Source organism: Drosophila gunungcola (genome assembly GCF_025200985.1).
Source record: "Drosophila gunungcola strain Sukarami chromosome 2R unlocalized genomic scaffold, Dgunungcola_SK_2 000004F, whole genome shotgun sequence".
Taxonomy (NCBI): Eukaryota; Metazoa; Arthropoda; class Insecta; order Diptera; family Drosophilidae; genus Drosophila; species Drosophila gunungcola.
Genome location: NW_026453167.1, coordinates 822,054 through 847,359, shown reverse-complemented (window position 1 = coordinate 847,359; position 25,306 = coordinate 822,054). Strand labels below are relative to the sequence as shown.

Genomic DNA, 25,306 nt, shown 5'->3' with positions numbered 1-25,306 from the left:
AACATTTGTGGTGTGTACAAAAGAGCAATTTTACGGATATAAAGCATGAGTTCAGGATTTGTGACTGAAGCTGAGGCCGCCGAGCAGCGGCAAAGACGTCAGGAGGAATGGGAGCGTGTGCGTCAGCCGGAGGATCCACTGGAGAGGCCGGAGGAGCCCTACGACGCACGTTCCTTGTACGAACGCCTTAAACAGAATAAAGACAAAAAGGACATGGAGTACGAGGAGGCCCACAAGTTAAGTAGGTCCTTACTACTGACAATGCCATATGCACGGCCCTATAAACAAATGTTTATGTGCAGAAAACCTTATTCGAGGCCTGGACGATGATGAGGTGCAGTTCCTGGAGCTGGTCGATGCGCACAAGATGAATGCGGAGCGGCAGCAGATGCGCGATGAGGAGCTGGAGCTGAAGGATTTTCGTAATCGCGTGGAGAAGCTGCAGGAGGAGAGTGTGGATAAGGTAGGATAGGCAAACCCCGACTAGCTATGGGATTCAACATTTCCACCCACAGAAACTCCAGGCAGAGCTTAAAACCACGGCCAAATCCGCTGGAGCCTCGGCCGGGCGTAACAGCCAAAAGTCGCTGCTGGGCCAGGGCATCAAGCGGAAAAACGGGGAACTGCCCACCACCAGCAAAGTGGCCAAGATAGCCGACGACGAGGTAGTGCCCAGCGCTACAGAGGCGGAGTCCAAAGACCCATCGGAGAAGACAACAACGAACACCACGCTGACCACAAATAAATACGATCAGGGAGCCCTTAAATGCATTGCCGTGTTGCCGGGCATTGGTTCCTACACAGAATCCAGTGACTCGGAGGCCAGCACGGATGATGAGGAGCCCGTGGACCTGTGCAGCCGGACCGACTTGTGTGGCCGTAAAATTCCCAAGAAGAAGCAGTGCACCGAATAGGATCAGCACTTTTTATTTGGATTCTTAATATGTAGTTTCTTTCCTTGCAAGAGAATATAGCCTATAGAGTGTAAACGTAACGTTTTACGCGTCCTTCTTCTTGTTCCGATTGCGGTTCTTCACATTCGTCGTCTCGTAGAAGTTGCTGCCGATCTTCTTGCGTTTCTGGCTGCGCTCCAGAGAGCGTTTCTGCTTGGCTGTCAGCCGGGGAGCCTTCGAAGTGCTTGGGCCATCGTCGTCGGAGCTGCCAGCGGCATCGTCCGAATCTCCCGGCTGTATTTTGGCCACGCGGAATTTACCGGACGACGTGATGGCCAGTTGCTGGGTCTTCTTCGCCTTGGCCTTCTTGTGAACCACGCGCTGCAAGTCCTCGTTGTACTCGTCCTCCGAGTAGAACTCGTCCGCTCCATCGCTCGACTCCTCCTCTTCTTCGCCGAGGTTGTGAAGACGCGCCTTCTTCTTGGCCGCCCGCTCGGCCTTCTGCTGCTCCAACAGCTCCAGGTCGATGTGGTCCAGCTCCTTCACATCTTCTTGCTGGTACTCCAGACCCACACGAATCTTTCGGAAGTCCTGAATTTGCTTGAATTCGCGCGCCTTCTTCACCGACTCGCTGACAAAGGTGGGCGCCTCGGATTTGGAATCTTCGTTGGGATCGTCGGCAACTACTACTTCCGCATCTTGCTTGCCTTCCTGGGACTTGGGAACGGCGAATCCCTCGGGGGGCACGTAGAAAGGCAGCTTGCCTCGCTGCCAGTCGTTGAGCACCATGCGGGCGGTCACTGTAACGTCCGGCTCGCCACCCTTCAGCAGTTTACCCGTCTTCTGGGCCAGCTGCTCCAGGAAGTGGGTTGAAGTGTTCCAGTGTTCGATTTTGTAGTTCTTCGAAATGTATTCGGGGCGCACTCGCTGCAGCAAAGACTCCACATAGTCCTCGGGATTTGTGACCAGCTCTACGCGGACAACACCCTTCAACACCTTCTCGGTGTCCGTCTCCGCGGTGGGATACACCACGCCAGGACAATCGATCAGGAAGATGCGCTTCATCAGCGTGATGTACTGCCACACCTTCGTCTCGCCCGCAATGGGAGCCACCTTGCACACCTTCTTAGAGCGCAGAGCGTTAATGACCGAGGATTTACCCACATTGGGATAACCGATGAAGCCCACGCTGATCTGCTTCTTGTCCAGATGCAGTTTGCCCAACTGACGGAACAGGTTGATGAGCGCACCTATAAAAGTAAGCAAATTTACAACCCTGTAATCAATATCTAAATTTTGAAAAACTCACCTTTTCCAAACGGATGTTGGAGGGATGCATGGAAGGCAATGGTGGGATACTCGGCACTGAGGATGGCCACCCAACGCTGGGTAACCCACACCGGCACCAAGTCCACCTTGTTCAGGATGAAGAAGAGATGCTTGTGCGGTTTCTCCTTGCGCAGAAACTCCTCAATGTACTTGGAACGCGTGCCCATGGGATCGCGGGCATCCAGAACCTGGAGCAGCACATCGGAGGCATCTACCACCTTGTGCAGCTCGTTCCAGATGCGCTTGCTCTGTCCCGCACCGAAGACCCAATCCCGCACGGCCTTCTTCTCGCCCGTGTCCTCGCGTATCAGATCCAAGTCCTTTGCGGAATCGTACTTGTCGGCCTGATCATCGGCCGCCTTGCTCAGATCCTCCAGATCGCGCACTTTCAGGCTGACCCGCTTGCGCTGCTTCTTGGGTCCAAAGGTGGTGTCGAAGCTTTCTGTGTCAAGCAGGTGGACCCTTTTGTACTTGGCCGCCTCGTTGAGCAACGTCACCGGCAGCTGGGAGGGCTTCATGATGACCTGGTAGGGATCTTTGACAGCCTTGCCAATCTCGTCCTGGAACTTTTGCAGCGCCGTTTGCGAGATGACACGCGAGTTGCTGAACCACTTGGGTGTGGGCTCCACTCGGGCCATCGTTCCAGCCGGTAGGCGTCCCTAATGTAACATAATTTATAGATTAGTCTAGGTTAATAAAAAAAAAAATAATTTGAAGAGAGGACTTAGAAACTACTTATTTCCAATTAAGTTTTTCTGTACTTATCATCATTTACATATTTCAAAATGATTATTCAAGCCGTAATATTTAAGACTTTTCTAAAGAAAACCATAAGATGAGCTTTTGGATGCGGCAAGGTGATATGACATCCTTTTAAACGAATTATACATCGATCGGTAATTCTATAAATCGATTACCGCAATTATCGGACTGCCATCTCGTTCTTTTGCGTATCGAAATGCAAACAGAAACTGCATAGTTGAGCTTCACACGTGGTTGACAGAGGGAGTAAAACTTGAAGGCAAACAGTTCTTATCTTGGAGTCACAATTTTTTTGTTGTCCCAAAAGTCAGAGTCGCTCTCAACGAAATGAATCCGGGATCATCAAAGCCAGGAGCCTCTTGTTCCGACTCCTCTCTGTCGCAGCAGATGAAGCAGAATTTCCGCAAGATGAACGATCTGGTGGGTGAGCTGCAGCAAGAGAAGCAGAAGGTTGCCACTCTGCAGCAGAAGGCCGGACGAACCCAGCAGTTAGAGGAGCTTGGAGCAACGCGAGCTTGGAGCAACGAGTGCACCAGTTGGAACTACTCAATGCGCAGCTGGAGCAGTTCAACAGCGAGCGCGTTGGCATCCTGCAGCAGCTGCAGCAGGAGATGAGCAACTACGCCACCATTCAGGAGAAGTACCTGGAGCAGGAGCAATCCATGCAATTGATAGTGCGCGAGCTGGAGCTGGACCGCCAGGGTCTGCTGGACGAACTGGCCGTCAAGGACTTAATGAGCACGGACAGCATCGACGACCTTAGCGAGGAGCTGAACGGGCTCAACCAGCAGCTGAACGGGATGTCCGAGGACATCACCTGTTCCATCTGCCTGTCGCCCTGGGAATCGGAAGGTGCTCACCGCCTTGTGTCGTTGCGCTGTGGCCACCTCTTCGGGAACAAGTGCATCCGCACAGCCCTCCGGCAGTCGCGTCAGTGCCCCATCTGCATGAAGCGGGCCCATCCCGCCGATGTCCGCAAGATCTACGGACGCAGCATTTTGCCATCTTGATGGCTACGTTTTCAAAGAGGACCGAATCTCGATAAAGTTTTTTTTTATTTATGCTCTTCAAAAGAAGTTTCTCAAACGAAACCAAACTGGGCCCATATGGATGTTTAAAACTAATGAATCTGGCATTCATTTTTGATATTTGTTATATGGTTAGGAAGCTTTGGAATGGAATATCTCATTTTACCCCATAGACATATTTACAAAGAACTTTGTATCAACACAAACATGTTCAAAACAGAGTTATCAGGAAGAAAGCCATAAATTATAGTTTTGGGAACCACATCCTTTAAGTTATTTTATACAAGAACAAACTTTGTATAAACATGTTTTTTCTATAATAAAATATTATTTTAATTTCATTAAAGAGTTTGTTTGAATTCCCATTATCTTATCATATACCTTTGTGAAACTTATAAGTATTAATATTTTTTATGTCATTGTTTATCCTTATACGACTATTAGGGATGTTAATACACAAAACTTCTGTTAGAAATTCAAAAATCATGGACAGTTAAACTAAACTGATTATTAATCTGATTACTATCTTATCAGTATTAGTCTGATTTCTATGGTTCATTATACAAAGGTGAAAAGATGTTATGGATACAAGTTCTCCAGTCATAAAGAGATGCTAGTTGACTCCACATGTGAATGAAACTCACCTGGAAGGGGGCGGGTGTGAGGATCTTTCCAGTGCGATCGCGCTTGGCTTTAAAGTTACGGTACATCTGGAGCCGTTTGATTGTTCCCTTGGTGCGGGGGTGGGCGACTCCCTTAAGGCCACTTTTGGGGCGCTCCGGATTCATCGAGTGGTTGGAGTGGTTGAATCCCTGCGTCCGGGGCTTCCCCGGGGTGCTGCGTACCTTCGGCATGGTGTCTCAAATCCGCCCAGTGCCTCGTAAATAAATTAAAATATATTTTTTCGGCACACTCAAACCAAAACACACGTGTTTGGTTGAAATAAAAAAAACAAAGGGATTGAGCGTTAGTCAGCACTGTTCGTAGGCGACTTGCAACACTTGTTAAGAATGCGCTGGCAAAAAATCTCTATCCTTAGGTCTGGTCACACTAAAATGACAACAGCAGTGCAAATAAGTTTAGGATCAGCTTTAAAAATAGTTTTATTCTATTAAAGCCATAAAAACTAAGGTAAAAAATGGTTGTTATGCATGTAGTTAAAACAAATACATACCTTAAAAATTTATATTTTATTTTAGACACTCTTTTAACTCTGCAAAGCAAAAACAATATTCCTATTGGGCGTAGTTTTGTGGACTCAACTGTGCTTCAAGAAGCAAGCTGGTTTTATATCCGTGTGCATACAACATATCCGCTTAGCACAGGCCACGAGCTTCGGCTGCACCTAATAATCTTAAATAGTCTAACAAATAAGAGCTGCCGATTGCAACAAAGTGATAATGTGAATCAGAGCATTTAAAACAAATGGTAGTGATTAGTTTGGTAGCGATTGGCATTCGAAAAATACAAATTTCCTAAGCGCGACTTGGAATTGCGTATGCGCGTATGTGTGTGCCTACCTTTGCATGTGTAAGTGCTTTGGAATGTGGCCCTGCACGAAATTCAAATAGTGACCATCCTTGAGATTTGCACATTGGTGGTGAAATGGACGAGCATACGCTGAACGACCTGTTGGAGTGTTCCGTGTGCCTAGACCGACTGGACACCACCTCGAAGGTGCTGCCATGCCAGCACACCTTCTGCCGCAAGTGCTTGCAGGTGAGTAATATCCCTTGGTTTTCCCTTTCAATATGCATATTAATCTTGTGAAATTCCAGGACATTGTGGCCAGCCAGCATAAGCTGCGCTGCCCGGAATGCCGCATCCTGGTGTCCTCCAAAATCGATGAGCTGCCACCCAATGTCTTGCTGATGCGAATCTTGGAAGGTAACGACACCCGCGCCCACGCGAATCTCAACTGGCACAGCACAACCTACGCTCCAAAGCTTAGAATGCTTGACTTTATGAGTGCGGCTGAGTGGCTTTGGCAATTGAATGGCTTATACCTAACTATATGTAACTAAAAACCCATACTTACAGGCATGAAACAAACTGCAGCCGCTGGAAAAGGTGATGGCAAAGGCGAGGAGGAGGAAAAGCCAAAAACGCAGCCTTTAGCGGAACCAGTGGCCCCGCCACCTGGCAACCAGCTTCTCCAGCAGCAGCAAACACATCAGCAATCTCAACAGCCGGCACGTCACAAGCTACGCCGGTTTCTACTCCCCCACGCCTATGCTCTCTTCGACTTCGCCTCCAGCGAAGCCAGCGATCTGAAGTTCAAGAAGGGGGATCTGATATTGCTCAAACACCGCATCGACAACAACTGGTTCGTTGGCCAGGCAAATGGCCAGGAGGGAACCTTCCCCATCAACTATGTAAAGGTATCGGTGCCGCTGCCCATGCCGCAGTGCATCGCAATGTATGACTTCAAGATGGGGCCCAATGATGAGGAGGGCTGTCTAGAGTTCAAGAAAAGCACCGTCATCCATGTCATGCGCCGCGTGGATCACAACTGGGCTGAGGGACGCATTGGCCAAACCATTGGAATCTTTCCCATTGCCTTTGTCGAGCTGAACGCAGCGGCCAAAAAGCTGCTGGATAGCGGGATCATCAACCATCCACCACCGTGCCATCCGCCGCAGCAGCAAGCACAACGTGCGCTTCCTCCGGTGCCAGTAATTGATCCCACCGTGGTAACGGAGTCCAGTTCGGGGTCCTCAAACACCACGCCGGCTAGCAGTAATTCTAGTTCCACGTCCAGCTCGAACAATTGCAGTCCGAATCACCAGTCCTCGCTGCCGAATACCCCACAGCATGTGGTGGCTTCTGGATCGGCGTCGGTTCGTTTTCGGGACAAGGGAGCCAAGGAAAAGCGGCACTCACTCAACGCATTGCTCGGAGGAGGAGCTCCTTTGAGTCTACTCCAGACCAACCGCCATTCGGCCGAGATACTCAGCCTGCCGCATGAGCTGAGCCGCCTAGAGGTGGCCAACTCTGTAGCCCCCAAACCCAATTCCTCCGCCTCGCAATCCGCGCGAGTCCTTAAGACAAATGTGCAGCAGCAAATGCCCCCCAATTTGCCTTGGGGCTACTTGGCCTTGTTCCCTTACAAGCCACGGCAAACGGACGAGCTGGAGCTAAAGAAGGGCTGCGTTTACATTGTGATCGAACGTTGTGTGGACGGTTGGTTTAAAGGCAAGAACTGGTTGGATGTTACCGGGGTGTTTCCGGGTAACTACCTGACGCCGTTGCGCACCCGCGACCAGCAGCAGTTGATGCACCAGTGGAAATACGTTCCCCAAAGCTCGGACGCCCAGCAGGCGCACCCACAGCAGCAGCCAGTTGCCCCAGATGTCCGGCTTAACAACATGCTGCCCATGCAGCCACCGGATTTGCCGCCCCGTCAGCAGCAGCAGCCGGCCACCGCCACGACCACTAGTTGCTCCGTTTGGACGAAGCCGGTGGAGGCGCTGTTCAGCCGGAAGTCGGAACCTAAGGCAGAAACCACCAACGCCCCTGCCACGAGCAGCAGCTCTTCGGGGGCAGTGGGTCTTATGCGGCGATTGACTCACATGAAAACACGCTCAAAATCCCCGGGAGCATCGCTGCAGCAAGCTTCGAAAGATGTTACCAGTCCAAGTGTGGAAGCCACAACTAAACCATCAGCTAAATTGCAACCAGTGCATGTTAGGTAAGTGCTGCACTACCGAGTAACCTTAATAGACCATTAATAATGTGGCCGTGTTGTATATCTCTAGATCCGGTTCGTGCCCCAGTCAACTGCAGCACAGTCAACCGCTCAATGAAACTTCCACAACAAAGGCAGCATCACAACCGCAGCAGTTTCTGCCCAAGCAACTGCCTGCTGCCACCAACAGCAGCGTTTCCTATGGATCGCAACGTGTAAAAGGAAACAAGGATCGTCCTCAATTGATTTGGTAAGCCTAAAAATTCATGAAGGGTAAATAAACTTTACTAACTGCTCAACTTTCATCCAGTGCCAGACAATCCCTGGATGCAGCCGCGTTTCGCAGCATGTACAGCAGTGCCGCTTCGTCTCCGCCACCTGTTTCCTCAGCAGCTCCAGCTATCTATGCTGGAGGTCAGCAACAGGCGCTGCCTGGAGGAGGGCCACAATCGCAGTTGCATGCCAACATGATCATTGCACCTAGCCATCGGAAGTCGCACAGTCTGGATGCGGGCCATGTCCTCAGTCCCAGCAGCAATGTTATCACTGAGGCGGCCATCAAGGCCAGTGCCACCACGAAGTCTGCTTATTGCACTCGAGAAAGGTGGGTTTTAGGACCACACAAAAGAAGTAAAGACCCTAATTGAAATTATCTGTTGTTGCAGTCGCTTTCGCTGCATTGTGCCGTATCCACCAAACAGCGACATCGAACTGGAGCTGCACTTGGGCGATATTATCTATGTGCAGCGTAAGCAGAAGAACGGCTGGTACAAGGGCACCCATGCGCGCACCCACAAAACAGGACTGTTTCCCGCTTCCTTTGTCGAACCAGATTCCTAGGTGGACTCCACCTAGAACTTACTAAGCGAAGTTCCAAATTATTCGTCTAAATTCATTTAATCGCCGGTCGATTCGGGCTTCCAATTCGCAATCTCCTACTATTCTTTTTAGAAAAGAAATTAATACGATGTACTTTTTTTACGGTCCCTAATCAAAATAGGCTAGCCATGTATGTATATCTTAAGGACAAGTTACTTAAGCCCTAGCGATAAGTTAGCTAGAGAACAATCTAACCAATTCGTGTGCTCTCTACGAAGTTATTTGTAATATACGATGATTTTCAGTAATACCCAGTGGGTCGTTTTAACTTATTTTATTCACCAAGCAAAACATCTAGGCTAACAGTTTCGGTTGGATGGGATTACTCGCTCTTGTCGAACTTGGAGCCGTAGATGGGAACGTACTGCAGGACCAGTTTCCAGTCGGTGTAGTAGAGCACGGCCAGGCCAGCAGCTCCTCCGAATCCAGCTCCAGATCGGATGCTAGAAACAAAAGAAACCTGGTTGAGTTCTTAATGGTTATGCAATGTGTGGGGTGTATTATGGGAGTGCGCCGAAATCCCTTCAAACTCTTGATGCAGGATCAAGAACAATGTCTTTTACTCACAAGGAAGTCGCGATCTCAGCGTGCTTCTTGCCAAAAGGTATGCGGAAAGCCATTTTTGTTGATTTATTAACTTTTCTCTCGCACCAAAAGATTCGCAATGGATTGGAGCGCAATGTCCTAAATAATACCAAAGCAGTATGACCCTAAGTTTGCACAAAACTTCTTTGCGAGAGGTGACAACTCTGCTTGGTCTACGTGAGAAGCACAACAACTTGTCATCAACAAAAAGTTTTATTAAGTTAAAACCGACATCAAAATTAATAAATCACAATGAAAGTATCCGTTTTCGGTGAACTAAACACTTTCGAGCTGCTTATCCTGTGCACTGTGATACCGGCGGTCTTCGTTTTCCTATGGAGCCTGATATCTGGTGATATGAAGGTAGGGCACTTGGGCTCTTATCAAAATCAAAATTTTAAGTTTTTTTCCTTTTCCGATTCAACAGAACTTCAAGGGCAGCAAATTGGCTTATTCTGTTTTCACTGCCAGGGATCCCATTAATTGCTATCAGGACTATGTGCCGGAAAAACAAAAGGATTTTTAGGATAGGAGCTTTAATGGATTAGCAAAAGCCACAAGATCTTTCCATATTGTACATATGTACATATAAAGAATGCAGCAGAGGATCAGCAAATCTTAAGTTAGAAACATAGCTTTATAAGACATGCATGTTAGTAGGAAAACTTCCTGAAAATATCAACTAAAATTAAACTACTGCTAACCAATTTCTATCTTGACCTAAATAAATTATAAAACTAGGAAACATTTTAAAGGTAAACAAATCGCTAGGTGCAACATGAATCATTTTTTCTTCCACCTGGTCACACCCACGCTACTTTGGTATTTTCCTGTTTGTCTTTTACTGCCCCACTGAACAGCAAGTTGCAGAATTGGTCAGCTTTTGATTTGTTAATTGTTTTAAAAGGCCCTTTATAAGGTCGGATATTGCGGCTTACGATCGTGTTCTGCGCCCTTCCTGGTGCCCATCTGCACCAGCAATCCAAAAAGCCACGTAAATAGGCCAACCACTGGGACACACAAAGAAGACGGAGACCAACTACGCAGAAGAGGAGGAACAAAAACAATGTCGGAAACATACGGTTTGTCATCGCACCATTAACTAATTAATGACTGGTACTAATTGATTCCGGTGCTCCAGATTACCTGTTCAAGTTCCTGATAATTGGCAGCGCAGGCAGTGGCAAAAGTTGTCTCTTGCATCACTTCATCGAGAGCAAGTGTAAGTTGGTAGCTCAAAAAACAGGGAGATCCCAATAATTCCTTGTGTTGTCCTTATAAATTCCGTTACCAGTCAAGGACGACAGCTCGCACACCATTGGCGTGGAGTTCGGCTCGCGGATTGTGAACGTGGGTGGCAAATCGGTGAAGCTGCAGATATGGGATACGGCCGGACAGGAGAGATTTCGCTCGGTGACAAGATCCTACTACCGAGGAGCCGCCGGAGCGCTTCTGGTCTACGATGCCACGTCGCGGGACTCCTTCAATGCCCTCACGAACTGGCTGAATGATGCCCGCACCCTGGCCAGTCCGAACATTGTGATCCTCTTGGTGGGCAACAAGAAGGACTTGGAGGAGGCGCGGGATGTGACTTTCCTGGAGGCCAGCACCTTTGCCCAGGAGAACGGTCTGTTTGCTAGGACTACCACTTACATTTTCCTCTGTTAATCAGCCTACTCTTGCCCTGCAGAGCTCATCTTCCTGGAGACGAGCGCCAAAACGGGCGAGAACGTGGAGGAGGCCTTCCTCAAGTGCTCCAAGACCATTCTGGCCAAGATCGAGACCGGCGAACTGGATCCCGAGCGCATTGGTAGCGGCATTCAGTACGGAGGAGCTGCCCTGCGCAACTTGCAGACGCGACAGCGCAGCATCAACAAACCGGATTGCACCTGTAGGGTTTAGATTGCACTGTTTGTGTACTCCGGATTGGCGAGCAAATTAATCTCTATTTTATCTCAAACCGGAATGCGCACTCGCATTCCTCTTTAGTTGTATCTTGTACTTGTGTGTATGTCCACATTGTTTTAGTTCGTACTTTGTCTTGCTAGATTAATCATTCCAAATGTAAGCATAATGCTCTTCGGTTCGTTTTAACATAATCTTAACCTTTTCAATTACCCTTGATTTCGGGTTTCCCCCTCAAAACGTTACTTACAATAATTTTTAGTTTGTGAAGCACTGTAGAAGCCCTCGAACAACGAAAATGTACGGCTGATGCTGATGGGCACATGGATCGGATCGGAGGTGAGGAGAATGCAGTCGGCATTTTTATTGTAAATAAGTGGCGTTCCGTCGTTGACGACGTCGTCGATTGTAAATCTAACTAGAGCATGCACGCGGTAAATAAAAGCGCAAAATAATAATTATTTTATAAAAAAATTTATTGCAAAATTGTATATGGCTTAGTGAGTAAAAATCCTGAATTTGGTGTAATAGCAGATTTTATGTTTTTAACGAATAACAATTTCAAACCAGCAGAAACGCCAAATTTAAAACAGTTCTTTTGCTCTTTAAAACTTATTTGTCAATAACTTTTAATATTCTGGTTTGATTTGGAAAATTGGTTGGGATGTCGATGGATATTGACCGAATGAACATAAATCCTGATCAAGAAAATATACACTTCATACGGTCCTAAAAGCTTTTTACTAGCTATTTAAAAATAAAATTTCAGTATTATCTGATTTTGGTTTTTTTCCAAATAACAATTACAAAAACATACATTTCTGATAGATATAATTTTTGTATAATGTGCTATCCAAAAAAATGTGAATATAATTGGGTTTTTTGTTGGCAATGTATCTTAATGCCCACACCAATGGCTAATTTAAATAAGGTCTATACAATTAAGTTTTTCAAAGTCGCATTGGTGTTACGCCTAAGCTTAATTGCGGCTTAGCAAAAGCACATATACTTTATAAAGTTGGATACGTAGTTTGAGTACATACGTTTTAACGATTACAAAGTATACTCTTATGAGTCATCGGTATAGTTAATCTCTAGGAGTGGAAAATGGAAGAGTAATGAATGTTATATATATGTATACACAGTACAGAATTATCTAAAAATTCGAATGTTCTCAGACGTTGAGTAGCTGGTGTTCATAAAAGCAATAAAAAAATTATATCCAGATCCAAGCTTTCCGTAGCACTTTAAAAAGATTTTTTCAAAGCCGGATAGCCAGTGGCATGCGGGGTTTTTAAAAAAATCTTATGAAAGTGAAAAGGAAGACAGGACGAGGGGACATCATATTAGGCATCACATTTGCTCAACTTCTGGAGGGCATGCTTGGCGGCCGCCAACTTGGCCTGGTTCTTGTTGCTCCCGAATCCGTACACCTTGATGGTCTTCTCCATGCAGGTAAACTGGCAGCTGACCATCACCTTGTCCTGGTCGACGATGGGCGAGCTGAAGACGGGATTGGCCAGCTTGTGCTCGGTGAGCTGGCGGATGGGATTGATGGGCACGTTGCGCGAGAACTCGAACAACTCCGGTTCGAAGAGCTTGAAGATCACCTCCCAGGTGCGTTGCAGATCGCGGCAATCCAGGTAGATGGCGGCAATCAGAGCCTCCAGAACATCGCCCAAGGCCTTGGGCACATCCACGTTCGTCGACATGTTGAAATCACCCTTGGGCGGGACATCGTCTCCCTTCTTTTCGTCCTTAGCAATGGCATTGAGAGCCTCTTTTAGCTCGCACATCTCCAGTTCGTCATCCATGTCCAGCGCAGTGGGCTGCGTGTCGGCTTCCTCCAGCAGGATCCTCACATGGTTGGTCACCCTGTGACGCTGGCCCTCCTGGAACTGCACAAACTTGGCTATGGACTCGGAGAGCAGCGAGTTCTCCGCCAGGATAAAGAAGTGCAGCCGATGCCGCACGCAAATGCAGGCCAAAGTGGTGTTGTTCACCAAAGCAGAACGCAGATCTGTGAGGGCGCCAGGATTCATTTTAGAATTGTTCTCGAAAATGTAGGCCGAGATGAGGAAGTCCAGGATGGCATCGCCTATGAACTCCAGCTCCTGGTAGCAGCCGGTAATGCGATTGGTGGGATACGAGGGATGGGTGAGTGCCTGCAGCAGGTACCCGCGATCCTTGAACGTGTAGCCCAGATTCTGCTCCAGATGGCGGTGATTGATGATGAAGCCATCGATTTCCGAGGTGCTTACATTCGCCCGCATCTTGGCACCACCCAAACTGAGGTCCAGCAGCTGGGAAAGAGGCTTTCCAATGTCCGCCTTGCAGATGCCAAAGTATTCCAGCATCCGGAAGGCATGCTGCAGTCCGTAGTTCTTGACGATTACGCCCAGCAGCGCCTCTAGCGTGTCCGCCACAACCTTATCCGCAATCTTGGCCAGACCCACACAGAAGTTCACCTCGGCGGAGAAGTCGGCTCCGGCATGATGGGTGTACACATTCGATTGACAGCCCTCCACAAAGCTGCGGAAGTTCAGTTCGCTGCAGTTGCTCCTGGTTAGCGATTCCTCATCGCTGAGGGCCAGATCCCTCAGGTTGTGTGGACCCACCAGCTGCGCCAGCTCCGGCTTTTCCTGCCACAAGGCCAACACATTGTGGGGCAGACTAACACTTGGGGGCACCCATGTGTACCTTGGAGTAAACAAAACGGAGCTTATCTTCCTGGGAATATCCGTGTCGCTGAGGCAGTACAGCAGATTACGGTTGGACACCAGCTTGGACTTGACCTGCGTGAGGGTGCCCTCGTTCCAGTCCGGATACTTGTTGGCCAGGTAGAGCGTGGCACTCAGCTTGAGGAAGGAGTCGCCCAGCATCTCCAGGCGCTCCATGTCGTACACATCCGCGCTGCCCGACGCGGTGATGGCAGCCAGGAACTCACCCTGCTCCGCTGGTGTTATGCAAGCATTCGAAATGGTTCTTTGCAGGATGGGCAGGGGATCCACCGTCAGGCGAACCGAACTGGGATTGGCCGGCATCAGAGCTGGCAGACTACTAATCTTCGCCGGAGATCCACTGCTATAGATATTGCCCTTAGGCATATTGAATTGATTCTCGGCCCAGTACTCCTTGTCCTCAAACTCAATCTTGTCCAGGCGCGCCACTTGGCCCATGGTGAACTTGTAGTAGTAGTCCAGCTCCACGGCATAGGCGCCCATGATTTTGCGCGACAAGTCAACCGGTTCCATGTACTGCTGCCAGGAATTCTCAAAGTCTGCGATGTGCAGATTGGCCACGGCCGTCTCCGTGGACTTGGTGGGCATGGGTTCCAGCAGCGATCGCGGCTCCTCCACGTCCTCAGTGGCTACGGCATTGCCCACGGTGTCCACATTCCTCTTCAGCGACCAGTCAATTTCCAATGGCTTTGGTCTGTAGTTCGCCCCATTCAAGGGCAGTTGCTGGAGGCCCAAAAAGATGTTGAATCGCTTGCGCAGGGACTCCGCATGGAGCAGGAAGTGCAGGCGGCGCAGGATGCTCGGCAGGAAGATCAGCTTCAGCCAGAGGTCGCCGGGGAATTGAAAGTTGTGGCACAGCTCGGGGATCAGGACCACTTTCGCCCTGGCCTTGCTCTGAGCCGAGGATTTGCCCCTCTGCTGCACATAGAAGTTGAGCTGCTCCGTGAGTTCCCGCACCTCGATCAGAAACTGATCCCTGTGCACCACGTCGCCGATGTGGTTGCTGTACTTGGACATGGTGAACTCGTAGTAGCTCTTGTCCTGGTGGTTCTTCTCCATCAGGCTGAAGGGAGTGAGTTCCCTGTGCACCTTGGTCACCAGCATGCGCTTCTCCTCGTAGTTGGCATACCACTGGGTCACAATGCTGCCCTCGAAGTCCTCGGGACGTGGTGGAGGCTGCTGCTTGCGCTGCAGCACACTGGACTTCTCGGCCTTGGGCAGTCTCTGGAACTTGGTCACCAGTGGCCAGTCAATGCCCTTCCGCTGATCGAGTGGCACCACCAGGTACGAGTTCTCCTTGCTGCGACGATCCAGTACAAAGAATGGCTGCCAGATCTTCAGGAGATCGCGGAAGACCATGGCGTGGAACTGGTGCAGCTGCTCCAACTGTTGGGCATCCTGGATAACCACCTCTATTGGCTCCTCGGCCACCTTGACATGCAGTTTTCCCTGATTACTGAACAGCGGCATCTCAGCCAGAAGCGGCAGCTTTTTCCTCAGCATTAGGGCATAGTTTCGCGACGTCTTTAGGTTGGTGTACATGTGTTCCGTGTAGTCACAACGCTCGAACTGTGGCTCCAAGATGATCTCGTAGACATAGCAGACCTCACCAACCCGGGGACGAGCATCAAAGAACTCCGCCGGGCAATCTGTCCGGTAAGTGCGCACCTTGCTCTCCACATCCTTGCGCACAGCCGCAGTCACTGGATAAAAATATTAAATTAGATGATTACTGATTAAGAATGCCTTTGTCTGGAGGACCCACCATCATCGCCGTACTTCTTCCAGTGCTCAAAGTGCAGATCGGCAATGGCCGCCACCCGCTCCTTCACTGTTACGGGTAGGAATCTCTCGTTCAGCTCACCCAAGCTGTAGAGTAGCTTACACGTCTTGAATGCGGCCGAAACCTTAGCTGACTTCACGCAGTCCATGGGCTCGCTCTGCAATGATCAAAGTATTTAGGGGTCTTATGGATATAATTTAATGGAAAATAATTTTATTTGACTTTAAATCTGTTCATTAATATTGCTGTTTGATTTAAAGTCGATATCTTCAGCATTTACGAATTTATGTGGTTTTGAATTTTGAACGCGTTTTTCTCACAACATATTTTTTCGATTGTGTACACTATTTCATATTTATTTTCATAGTTTAAAGTAGGGTTCGCAAAACAACCCACTCTGTAAACAACATTTGTTATTAACATTTTAAGTGTAAGTAAAACAAGTCAACAACAAATTATTGACATTTGTGTCCAATATAACAGTGTACATTAACTCAAAACGTGTTTGACATCTACGTTAATTAATTATTCAAATAGATTTAAATGATAAAAATCTTAATCAATTATTAAATTACAATTTTTATATAAAAGTAAACTTTAAAGTGAATTTTTCTAAGAAAAAAAAAGTAGATTACTTTTCTTTTTTTTTCGAACTATACGAAAAAAACGATGTCACGTATGCACTTTAAGAATATAATGTACAGAATAAAGACACTTAATATTTTTCTTTTTTAAAAACGTTTAAAAATTATTGTACCCGAGAAAAAAAATAGTAAGTATTTGATTTTTTGACCCAATTTCCACTTGTAGCTTACGTAAATCGTGTCCCTTAGCCTGGAGTTCAGTGGCAGACTGATGGAGATTACTTTCTTCGTCTTCGCAGAGTCTCCGAAAAGCCTCTTGCATTCGTTTTCGTCCAGCAAATTGATCCAGGGGATCACAAAGCCAAAGGCATCTGAGGGCATGGTCTGGCAGTAGCGATGGAGCAAGATCAGGGCATTGCTGGCCAACAGAACGGCTCCGTGCTCGTTGACGAACTCCGGAATGATGTCCTGGAAGTGCTGTCTGATCTGGTATATTTCCGGCTCAGTTCGATCCAGCACTCGATCCTTTAGATACTTGGCAATTTCCTCATGGGCTTCGCGATACTGAACAATTTGCTGCGATATCTTGGGCTTATCGAGGTGGGAGGAAAACATCACGAATCTGGCTTCCTTGGATCGAGCCCGACCCTTCGTCTGCACATACATGTTGAAGGTTTTGAGCGGATCCAGGATCAGGACCTCGTTGCAGGCCTGCACATCGAAGCCCTCTTCCAGAACGCTTGAGCAGACCATCACATTGGCCTCGCCAGCACGAAACTGCTCAATTGCCTGGAAGGTAAAAACTTGTGTTAACGAAAACGAAATTGAAGTTTTAATACCCTTGCCGTCAAGGAGTGGAATAAAAAAAAAGAACCACAGAAACATATATTTTTTTGAAAACAAAATTAGGTAATTTTTTCCAATTGGCAGGAATTTTAACATGATCAGTTTATTTTATAAAAAAAATACTTTACCAAAATTGGCATAGACAAATATATGGGTGATCAAGAATATATGTATTTTATAGGGTAGGAAATGTGTTCTTTTTAATTTAAAATACCCAATGCAAGGGTATAGTAAGCTAAGTTTCTTGGCCACTTCTGCCACACCTACCGTTTTTTGCCACTTGCGCTCCAGGACGTTCTCAAAGTCCGGGGAGATGGAGTTGCGGCCCACCATGAACTGCGGAGTGAGCACATTTCGCAGCTCCGGCGTGGCCTCGATAAAGTTCAGTAGCAGGCCGTAGATGCACTTGCAGGTGTAGCGCCGTTCGACAAAGACCAGGCAGCAGATGTCCTTGGGATCCTTGTGGGCGAAGGAGCGTTTTAGATACTGCAGAAATGTCTGCACCTTGGGGGTGGAGAAGTTCATGATGGTCTCCTCCGTGTTGGCCTTGTCGTCCAGCTCCTCGTCGTCGTCCACCATGTCGCGCAGCTTGTGCACCAGCATGTGCCGGATGTTCTCACACAGCGAGATGGCCGTGCGGTGCATCAGCTTCAGGCTGAGCGTCTCCGCCTGGCGACGCTTCACCTCGAACTCCACAGTCAGCGAGACAATGGCTATGGAGGCCGCATAGATGCCGTACTCTTGTAGCTGGTACTGGAAGTCGTTGAACAACTGCTTCACCGTACCCTTCTTCTGCGGATCGCGTTGGTACTGCAAGGATTTGGACCTGCGCACCGGCTGAATGCCAATGTCCATGAGGTCCAGCGCTGCGAAGAACTTCGCAATCTGTGACCCAATGGATTGTATAACTGCAAAAGTCTGTACCTGATCTGGATACGTGAGCAGGTACTCCTTGGGCTTGGTGGAGTACCTAAGAAGGGAAGAGATGTAAAAAGATGTTAAAGAATGCCTGGGAAGATAGAATAGCCTCTTACAGCATCACGTTCTCCATTTCCTTGGTATCCGCAACGGTGATGATGTTCCCGCGGTACGTGGTCTCCAGTTCCTGCAGCTTCTTGGCCACCTGCTTGATCTCGTTGCCCTTGATCAGGACTCCGGTGAGGCCCACCACGCGAGGCAGTTCCATTCCGCCGCCAAAGCACAAAAAGAGGCGCATGAACTCATGGAACGGATGGTGCCCGGTGCCGTGGTGGCACTCGTCTATGATCACGATGCTCAGGGAGCTCAGCTTCATGTGCCGCTGGGTGAACAAGTCCAGGATCACCTGGGCCGTTCCCACCAGAACCTAAAGGAATTGCATTAATAAGTTGATATAGGGGAAAATAGTTCCAAAAAGTGAAAGATATTTTAAAATATTGTTGGACATTTTATCAACATATTTTTCTAACTTAGGTTTTAATTAATGTTTAGAATAAACATTAAAAAGGATTTCGCATACAATAGGCTTTAAATAAATCTCGCTAGTTTTAAGGAGATATTGCAAAACTATCCATTGCACAAACTATAAAAAATATAAACGGGATAATTTACCCAAAAATTTTAATGGATGTGGTATTTTGTTTAAAAAAAATTGATTTGACCAATTAAACTTGGACTTGAATTTATAAGAGCTCATAATAAACATTGATACAACCCAGATCTCTTTACATATGTAATATTGGTTTTACAGACATTTCGTAAAATTATGCATTATAAAAGGTTTTGTAATACCCAAATATTGAGAAAGAAATACTCAACAACTTATAGCGAATGAGATTTTAAAATACTCTTTGTCGTTTTATACAAAAATTTTTAGTCTTCGATAATAAAAAGATTATATTGGCCTTACGCTTTGAGTTCATATTTCAAATGAGTCACCTCTTAAAACTACAAATAATTCAAGCTTCATAAATAATAATAAATAAAGGAATTACATTTCTTTATCAAGTTTCCGCATCTCTAGAGCTCATTAAAAATATTGATTGTGTACTTATGCAACCCAGTTGTGCATGTACTCTGGATGTATGTATTTAAATATCTCAGTGAAGTCCGATTCATTGGGGGCCTCTAAAAGTGCTGATCTCGCGTTCACTTATGCTTATGTGTGTGTATAACCGATTGAATTTCGTACGTGATCATAAGTGGGGAAGTAGCTGGAAGGGACACGTCATGCCAGTGTACTCACTTGGTTATCTCGGATTTCATCCGTCCACTGGCCGCGAGTCCATTCGTCCACGCCCTGTTCACCCACATATAATCCGGCTTTCAAGTTGGTATGTTTCCTTACTGCAACCAATTGTTGACGGGCTAATTCCACGGTGTTGCACATGAACACCGCCCGTTTTCCCCCATTTTCAATGGTTCTATGATAGAATGGTTTAACAAATCGGATCAGTAGTTTCATATACTTTACTTACTTGTCCATGTCCTGCGAAAAACGCTTGAGGGCCAGGATGGCCACGTAGGTTTTCCCAGAGCCCGTGGGCAAGTATATAATGCCATTGTGTTTGGTTATATAGTCCGCAAGACGCAGTTGATAATCGCGAGCCTTTTCCGAGAATTATGGTTTATTAATAATTAATAGATCATTAGTTTTAACGGAACACCTCACCTTTATTTCCGGGTTTAGATTGTCTCCCATGATAAGGCACAAAAAATCTATTAAATCCTGGTGAAAATAAATTGGATGCGAAACTCTAGAGGTCTTTTCTCAGACTGACAAACTGACGTTTGCTGACGTGGCGAATTCGAACTCGAATGTGTTGTATGATGGGCGATATAGATGCCGGCATGAAATTCTGGGACTCACCGGTTTTTGTTTACGCGAAGCAAAGTTTTACCTTTTTGGCCACTTCTGTGCCAACCACCTGTGGGCCAAACTAAATGACCCAAAACTATTACCTTCGCGAGACTGGCAAGACCAGTTTAACACGGCCTTCACCTATGTATCCAAAGCAACTACACTATAATAATAAACTAGGAAAATTATGGAGCAAAAATGAAATTAGGTGTCAAACAAAGAACAAGCGGCGACAGCGTGACCAGCGATTTGTTTTGCTTTTCTTGAGCTTAAAATCTCAAGAATTCTGCATTTGCATGCGACTGGTCACACTGCCCAAGGCGCAAAATATAAATGTCTTTGGTTTTGTGCTCTTATCAGTTAGATCTCAGATAAAGATATTCACTAAAGAAATGGAATTACATTTTGCAAGTCATTAGTAATACTTATTAATTAAAAATGAATATTTACTTATGACTATTATTATGGTAAAGGAAGGTACACAAATGGCTGAACAGATAAGAACATCTTAGGTTTCTAGCCGCTTACCTATAATTAAAGTATTTAGTCTTCAGCTGCGTACTTTTGGGATAGTCAGCACAACTTTTTCCATTTCGAATAAAATACAAATAGTTAAATAACTCTCATGTTATAATTTTTGATAAATAAATCTTTCTACTCTTATACCCAAAACAATTAAATTTAAAATGGTTTTAACTAAAATTTAAAAAATAATCCTAAATCTCAAATTTGTTGACGCACTTATAATATTGTTGAAATCTTATCAAAAGAATAGATAGCTTATGTGGCTAATCAGTGTTGTAAACAAACTAGAAACCGGAAGATAACCTTGCCTACGACTTTAATCATTCTTTGTATTTGGCTTACTGAAAATAATGTTAACATAAAAATATACAAATATATTTATAAATATATATATAATACGTGTGTTCAGATAGCTTAACATTGATAATATGTGTGAAAATGAGTTTTTTTTATATTTTTGTTTGACATAACTCCAAATCATCCAAATATAGATTAATCTCTCCAGAAGGTACTGAAAAAAAATACATGAATTTTAAAGTGACAGAAATGGAGGGCATTTAACAAAAGTATCCTTACGGCTGAGACTATGTACATATGCGACGACCCTCCTCACGTCTGCTCCTTGTTGCCACCGGCACTCTTGGTATCCAGATCCACAGCCTTTCCGCCGGCCAGCATGTGCTGGATCTCGATTATCGTCTTGCCCTTGGTCTCCGGCACGAAGAACAGGGAGTAGAGGAAGGCCAGGACCGCGATCGCGGTGAAGATCCAGAAGGTGGGGCCCGGTCCGATCGCGGTCTTGAGGATCGGGAAGAGCAGCGTGACCATGAAGGCCGACAGCCAGTTGCTGGTGCCGGCAATCGATCCCGCCACACTCTTCACATCCTCCGAGAAGAGCTCCGCCATGACCAGCCACGGCACCGGTCCGAATCCTATCGAGAAGAAGACCATGAAGATGCAGATGCTGCTGATGGGCAGCCAGCCAAAGTTGTCCATTGAGCCCGGATTGCTTTCGCTCAGCTGGAAGTAGACGCCCATCAGGGCGGTGGTCACGGCCATCAGGAGGCCGGAGATCAGGAGCAGGATCCTTCGGCCGGCCTTGTCGATAATCGCCACCCCCACCAGTGTGCTGGTCACCTGGACGACGCCAATGATGATGGCGGCATTGCTGCCACTCAGACCGGAGCCGGTGTCCTCGAAGATGGAGGCGGAATAGAAGAGGATGGCGTTGATGCCCGTCCACTGTTGGAACACCTGCAGCAGGACAGCGATTCCAAGACCCTTCAAAACGATAGGACGACGAAGGGCGGCCACAATATTGACCTGAAATTTAAAAACAGAATGCTCTTTAGTTATAGACACATGAGATAATAAAAACAAATTTTTGGCTATTGCATTGCAAATTGTACATTTTATATAAAAATTTGGATAACATTAGATCTAAAATGGGTCCTACTTGTTATATGCATATTTAAGTTAAGTAAATTTATTTATTCATATTTAAGTAAGTAAATTTTCAGATGCTAATTATTGATACTATTGCAATAAAAATCTTGAAATATTACAAAATTTATTATTTGCATATTTCAAATAACTTACAACCACATCTAATATTAAAAATATTTAAATTGGGTGTGAAATAATACGATATTTTCATAAGCTTACCAATGCTGACTTTTTTCAATATTAATAACTAAACTAGTTAACTAAATTTGATTAACCTATAACGGATTTTATTGGCATATTTAGTATTGAAAGAACAGCTTTAAAATTAAAATATATAACCAACCCCTTAAAAGATTTCAATATCTTGTTGCCTGTGCAATCTTAATGGTCTATTAATTGCCAATCTATTATTTACTCACCTTTGGCGCATCAATTTGCTTCTGGGACTCCTCCAGGATCTCCTTGAGCTCGTCGTCGATATCGGCACCCTTGCCCCGCAGCCACTGCAGGGACTTGGCGGCATCCTCATTCCGGCCCTTCATGGCCAGATAAACGGGGGATTCCGGCATGAAGAAGTGGATGGTGGCGAAGATCAGCGGCAGGATGGCGCACAGGATGTTGATGGTGAGCAGGGGCAGGAAGGCTCCCACTAGGTAGCCGTACAACACGCCGGACACGATCAGCAGCTGAAAGAAGGCGCCGATGGTGCCTCTCAAGGCGGTGGTACAAATCTCGGTACAGTACATAGGAGCAGTCACACAAAAGGCTCCGCCACACATGCCCAGGATGAATCTTCCGAAGTACAGCATGGTCACGTTGTTGGCGAACAACATGAGCACCCAGCCCACCATATAGGGCGGGATAAGGGCCAACATGGTGGGTCTCCTGCCGATCCAGTCGATGGCAAACCCAATGGGAATGCAGACCACAGTGGCGCCCAGGGTCAGCAGCGAGGATACCCAACCGAACTGGCTCGTACTGATCGCGAATCCATAGTCCGTGCTCTCGGTGATCATTTTCTCCACAGGCGAGGACCAGCCGATGGAGGCACCCATGCAGAGGGCTCCAAAGCTGGCCGACAAGCCGGCAATGTATTGCGGCAATACCGATCCCTTGGACATTATATTATAAAAAGTGCGTTTTCCGGGTGTTCTAATAGAAGGTGCTACCTCCTCGATCGCTGGAAATGAACTGAATTCGCCACGCGACCGTTATTCCGCTGGAAAAATCGCTTTCCATGCGATAACCAAAGCAGCGAAGTCAACTGCGAAGTCAAGCAGTGCAAGTCATAGTCGTAAATCAGTTCCCTATAGTTCAGGTGATAAATGAGTTTATGTAATGTAGGGGGAGGCGGAGGAACAGCGTCATTGAAAGCGCCCAAAATCTGTTGAAAACCGAAGCAGCTAATTAAGAACCCGCCTCCTCCGCCAACAACATACATATGTCGTTATAAGAGCAATCAAGTGCTTCTAAACGAATTCTCCGATTTATGCCCTTCGGCGAAGTATGCCGACTAGCTTTTTAAATTGGTTTTAAATTTTAGTGGGAGTACCCTTTGAATACAGGAAGTCCACAATAACCGCTCCATCTTTAATTTGTGGGAATATAAAATACCCTATATACCTAAAGGTAAACATTTTGATTTGTTATTATTAGTGTTAATTTATCGAAATTTGTTTAAGCATTCTCTATTAATTCTCCACAGGGTGCAAAAACTGAGTGACCATTACAGTTTTTCATCTTCTTTACTTTAAAAGGCTTGGCATCTTATCCTGTCATTATTTTTAAAATGTATTTATACATAATCTTCAATGGTAGTTTGATTAATTCTAATATGTTTAAAATAAATCTTATCCCATTGAGAGTAGCCTATCTTCGGCGTTATAAGGTCGTAGCTTTTCGGTATTTTGTTATTTACGGCACAATTGGTTCAGCGCTGCCGTGTGAAAAGCAGATAATAACAGAGACAGAGACGCTACAAAATAATTGAATGAGCGTAAATCGGCGGGAGTGCATCTAATCTTGGCTAGCAAGCCCCATCGCATCGCATCACGCCCAAAACACATGTAGAGAAATCAATCCCCATATTGTGGACCCCAATGTGTGACAAAACCCCCAAATACTTGAACACCCGATCATTGCCAAGTCGCAACGGTCATCTGGCGGTCAAGCGGCGCTATCGCCTATCAGCTATATCAGTCAACTGGCCATTGATGGCCCACGGAATTGAGGACTCGGACTCCTCTGATAGGCGGAAGGGGGATTGTCCAGATAAGCGATTACCACTGGCTCCGGGTACCGGGTAGTATGACAGTATTATTCGGCAGAATAACCCATTTTCAAGTAGTCCACCGTGGTGCTCATGTAATGGCCTTATCTGGCAATCCCACACCGAGTGCTCTTGGCCTGCAATGGAGTTGTTTTCGCCAGATAATGGGCAGCGAATGCATGTCGAGTATCCCCTGGAGCCGCATCATAGTTATTTCCTGATGATTTACAGTGGTAAACACTTATCGAATCCCAAATTTCGATTTCGGTTTCGAGTGTTGTTTGGTTGTATTACAAGTCTTTATTGCGTTCTTACAGAGCAGTTAGTCACCCATCCATCCGGAGCATCAGTTGGTTGTTTGTTTACACACGCTTATATAACGTGGGATTAACGCTAGATTGATGGTAATAAAGCGCCTACTTCTTGCCCTCCGCCTCCTGCATGGCCCGCATCATTTTGGCGTCGTGCTGGGCATGGTGCTCCCGTATGGCCCGCTGCAGCTCCTCGTGGTGGCTCTTGCTCTCCGGCGGATAGAGTTCCCGCTTCTTTTTGGTCACCCACTCCTCGAAATATTCCGGCTGGTTGAACAGATGGAACAGCGCCACCGGGAAGGCCATGTACATGCCCATCTTGGCCACCTCCAGCACCCAGGTTCCCATTTTGTTGGTTTTGGTTACTTTTGGCGCTTGAAAGTCGGAATAAAAATTAATTTTAGAGAAATAATTTGTGTTTTCCTCAAAACAATCAACAAAAATCAGCTGTTAGACAGTGTTGCCTAGCGTTTGTGATTAAACATGATCAGTGCTGGCTAACTTTTCCCATGTTTTGGGACGGCTGTCCGAAAAACGTTTTTAGGACAGTTTTTCAAATTCAAATCATGATTTATATTTAATTACAGAATATAAAATTGTTTATTATTTGCCCATTAATTAAACAATATAACTGTTTCTTCCAAAAATAACTATTTTTTCAGATTCATATGAATAAAATTCTGTTTTCGCTAGATATGATTCATAAATATAAAATCAAAAATATCAAGTATATATTTGTTTTAGTTTTAAAAAATTAAAAAAACACATTTTTAATAAATGAAACAGAAATGTAGTTAATTTTTATTGCTACAAAATAATTTTGGTCCTGTTTTTTGCTAAATATTAATATACAATACTGTTTTGCAAAAACCAATATAAAAAATGCACTTACT

At 46.1% G+C, this 25,306-nt stretch overlaps 10 protein-coding genes across 12 annotated transcripts; 5 read left to right on the top strand and 5 right to left on the bottom strand.

Annotated features, from left to right (window-relative positions):
• Positions 1–24: 24 nt before the first annotated feature.
• On the top strand, positions 25–994 carry LOC128254211 (PSME3-interacting protein). Its single transcript, XM_052983104.1, has 3 exons — positions 25–241; positions 303–463; positions 516–994. Exons 1-3 carry the CDS (start codon positions 46–48, stop codon positions 912–914), a joined length of 756 nt encoding a protein of 251 aa, XP_052839064.1. The 5' UTR covers positions 25–45; the 3' UTR covers positions 915–994.
• On the bottom strand, positions 912–4,982 carry LOC128254209 (nucleolar GTP-binding protein 2). Its single transcript, XM_052983102.1, has 3 exons — positions 4,657–4,982; positions 2,203–2,881; positions 912–2,143 (listed from the first exon to the last, which is right to left on the bottom strand). Exons 1-3 carry the CDS (start codon positions 4,864–4,866, stop codon positions 999–1,001), a joined length of 2,034 nt encoding a protein of 677 aa, XP_052839062.1. The 5' UTR covers positions 4,867–4,982; the 3' UTR covers positions 912–998.
• On the top strand, positions 3,148–4,358 carry LOC128254213 (E3 ubiquitin-protein ligase RFWD3-like). Its single transcript, XM_052983106.1, has one exon. It carries the CDS (start codon positions 3,596–3,598, stop codon positions 3,992–3,994), a length of 399 nt encoding a protein of 132 aa, XP_052839066.1. The 5' UTR covers positions 3,148–3,595; the 3' UTR covers positions 3,995–4,358.
• Positions 4,983–5,062: 80 nt separating the features above from the next.
• LOC128254207 (E3 ubiquitin-protein ligase SH3RF1) lies at positions 5,063–8,827 on the top strand. Of its 2 annotated transcripts, XM_052983100.1 has the most exons (7): positions 5,063–5,143; positions 5,234–5,731; positions 5,791–5,899; positions 6,053–7,703; positions 7,771–7,950; positions 8,011–8,304; positions 8,366–8,827. In XM_052983100.1, exons 2-7 carry the CDS (start codon positions 5,618–5,620, stop codon positions 8,538–8,540), a joined length of 2,523 nt encoding a protein of 840 aa, XP_052839060.1. In that variant the 5' UTR covers positions 5,063–5,143; positions 5,234–5,617; the 3' UTR covers positions 8,541–8,827. The 2 variants fall into 2 exon arrangements, with proteins under 2 accessions (XP_052839060.1, XP_052839061.1); XM_052983101.1 differs by lacking the exon at positions 5,063–5,143 and having other exon boundaries at positions 5,227–5,731.
• An 11-nt stretch (positions 8,828–8,838) lies between these two features.
• Positions 8,839–9,282, bottom strand: LOC128254219 (cytochrome b-c1 complex subunit 10). The gene is made up of 2 exons (XM_052983112.1): positions 9,147–9,282; positions 8,839–9,022 (listed from the first exon to the last, which is right to left on the bottom strand). The coding sequence occupies exons 1-2, from the start codon at positions 9,197–9,199 to the stop codon at positions 8,902–8,904; spliced, it is 174 nt and encodes a 57-aa protein (XP_052839072.1). The 5' UTR covers positions 9,200–9,282; the 3' UTR covers positions 8,839–8,901.
• Positions 9,283–9,386: 104 nt separating this feature from the next.
• On the top strand, positions 9,387–9,871 carry LOC128254217 (uncharacterized). Its single transcript, XM_052983109.1, has 2 exons — positions 9,387–9,527; positions 9,592–9,871. Exons 1-2 carry the CDS (start codon positions 9,417–9,419, stop codon positions 9,688–9,690), a joined length of 210 nt encoding a protein of 69 aa, XP_052839069.1. The 5' UTR covers positions 9,387–9,416; the 3' UTR covers positions 9,691–9,871.
• Positions 9,872–10,009: 138 nt separating this feature from the next.
• LOC128254212 (ras-related protein Rab-4B) lies at positions 10,010–11,527 on the top strand. The gene is made up of 4 exons (XM_052983105.1): positions 10,010–10,246; positions 10,306–10,386; positions 10,459–10,791; positions 10,855–11,527. Exons 1-4 carry the CDS (start codon positions 10,231–10,233, stop codon positions 11,064–11,066), a joined length of 642 nt encoding a protein of 213 aa, XP_052839065.1. The 5' UTR covers positions 10,010–10,230; the 3' UTR covers positions 11,067–11,527.
• A 60-nt stretch (positions 11,528–11,587) lies between these two features.
• LOC128254206 (endoribonuclease Dicer) lies at positions 11,588–20,112 on the bottom strand. 2 transcript variants are annotated; one of them, XM_052983098.1, is made up of 9 exons: positions 19,872–20,112; positions 19,674–19,730; positions 19,480–19,610; positions 19,248–19,425; positions 18,058–18,368; positions 17,291–17,993; positions 16,409–16,966; positions 15,576–15,750; positions 11,588–15,513 (listed from the first exon to the last, which is right to left on the bottom strand). In XM_052983098.1, the coding sequence occupies exons 2-9, from the start codon at positions 19,701–19,703 to the stop codon at positions 12,416–12,418; spliced, it is 5,184 nt and encodes a 1,727-aa protein (XP_052839058.1). In that variant the 5' UTR covers positions 19,704–19,730; positions 19,872–20,112; the 3' UTR covers positions 11,588–12,415. The 2 variants fall into 2 exon arrangements, with proteins under 2 accessions (XP_052839058.1, XP_052839059.1); XM_052983099.1 differs by lacking the exons at positions 19,248–19,425; positions 19,480–19,610; positions 19,674–19,730; positions 19,872–20,112 and adding an exon at positions 18,997–19,236.
• Positions 20,113–20,766: 654 nt separating this feature from the next.
• On the bottom strand, positions 20,767–23,040 carry LOC128254210 (facilitated trehalose transporter Tret1). Its single transcript, XM_052983103.1, has 3 exons — positions 22,253–23,040; positions 20,964–21,710; positions 20,767–20,898 (listed from the first exon to the last, which is right to left on the bottom strand). The coding sequence occupies exons 1-2, from the start codon at positions 22,952–22,954 to the stop codon at positions 20,997–20,999; spliced, it is 1,416 nt and encodes a 471-aa protein (XP_052839063.1). The 5' UTR covers positions 22,955–23,040; the 3' UTR covers positions 20,767–20,898; positions 20,964–20,996.
• A 1,339-nt stretch (positions 23,041–24,379) lies between these two features.
• LOC128254216 (protein PET100 homolog, mitochondrial) lies at positions 24,380–24,889 on the bottom strand. The gene has a single exon (XM_052983108.1). The coding sequence runs from the start codon at positions 24,759–24,761 to the stop codon at positions 24,519–24,521; it is 243 nt and encodes an 80-aa protein (XP_052839068.1). The 5' UTR covers positions 24,762–24,889; the 3' UTR covers positions 24,380–24,518.
• Between the last annotated feature and the right edge of the window lie 417 nt (positions 24,890–25,306).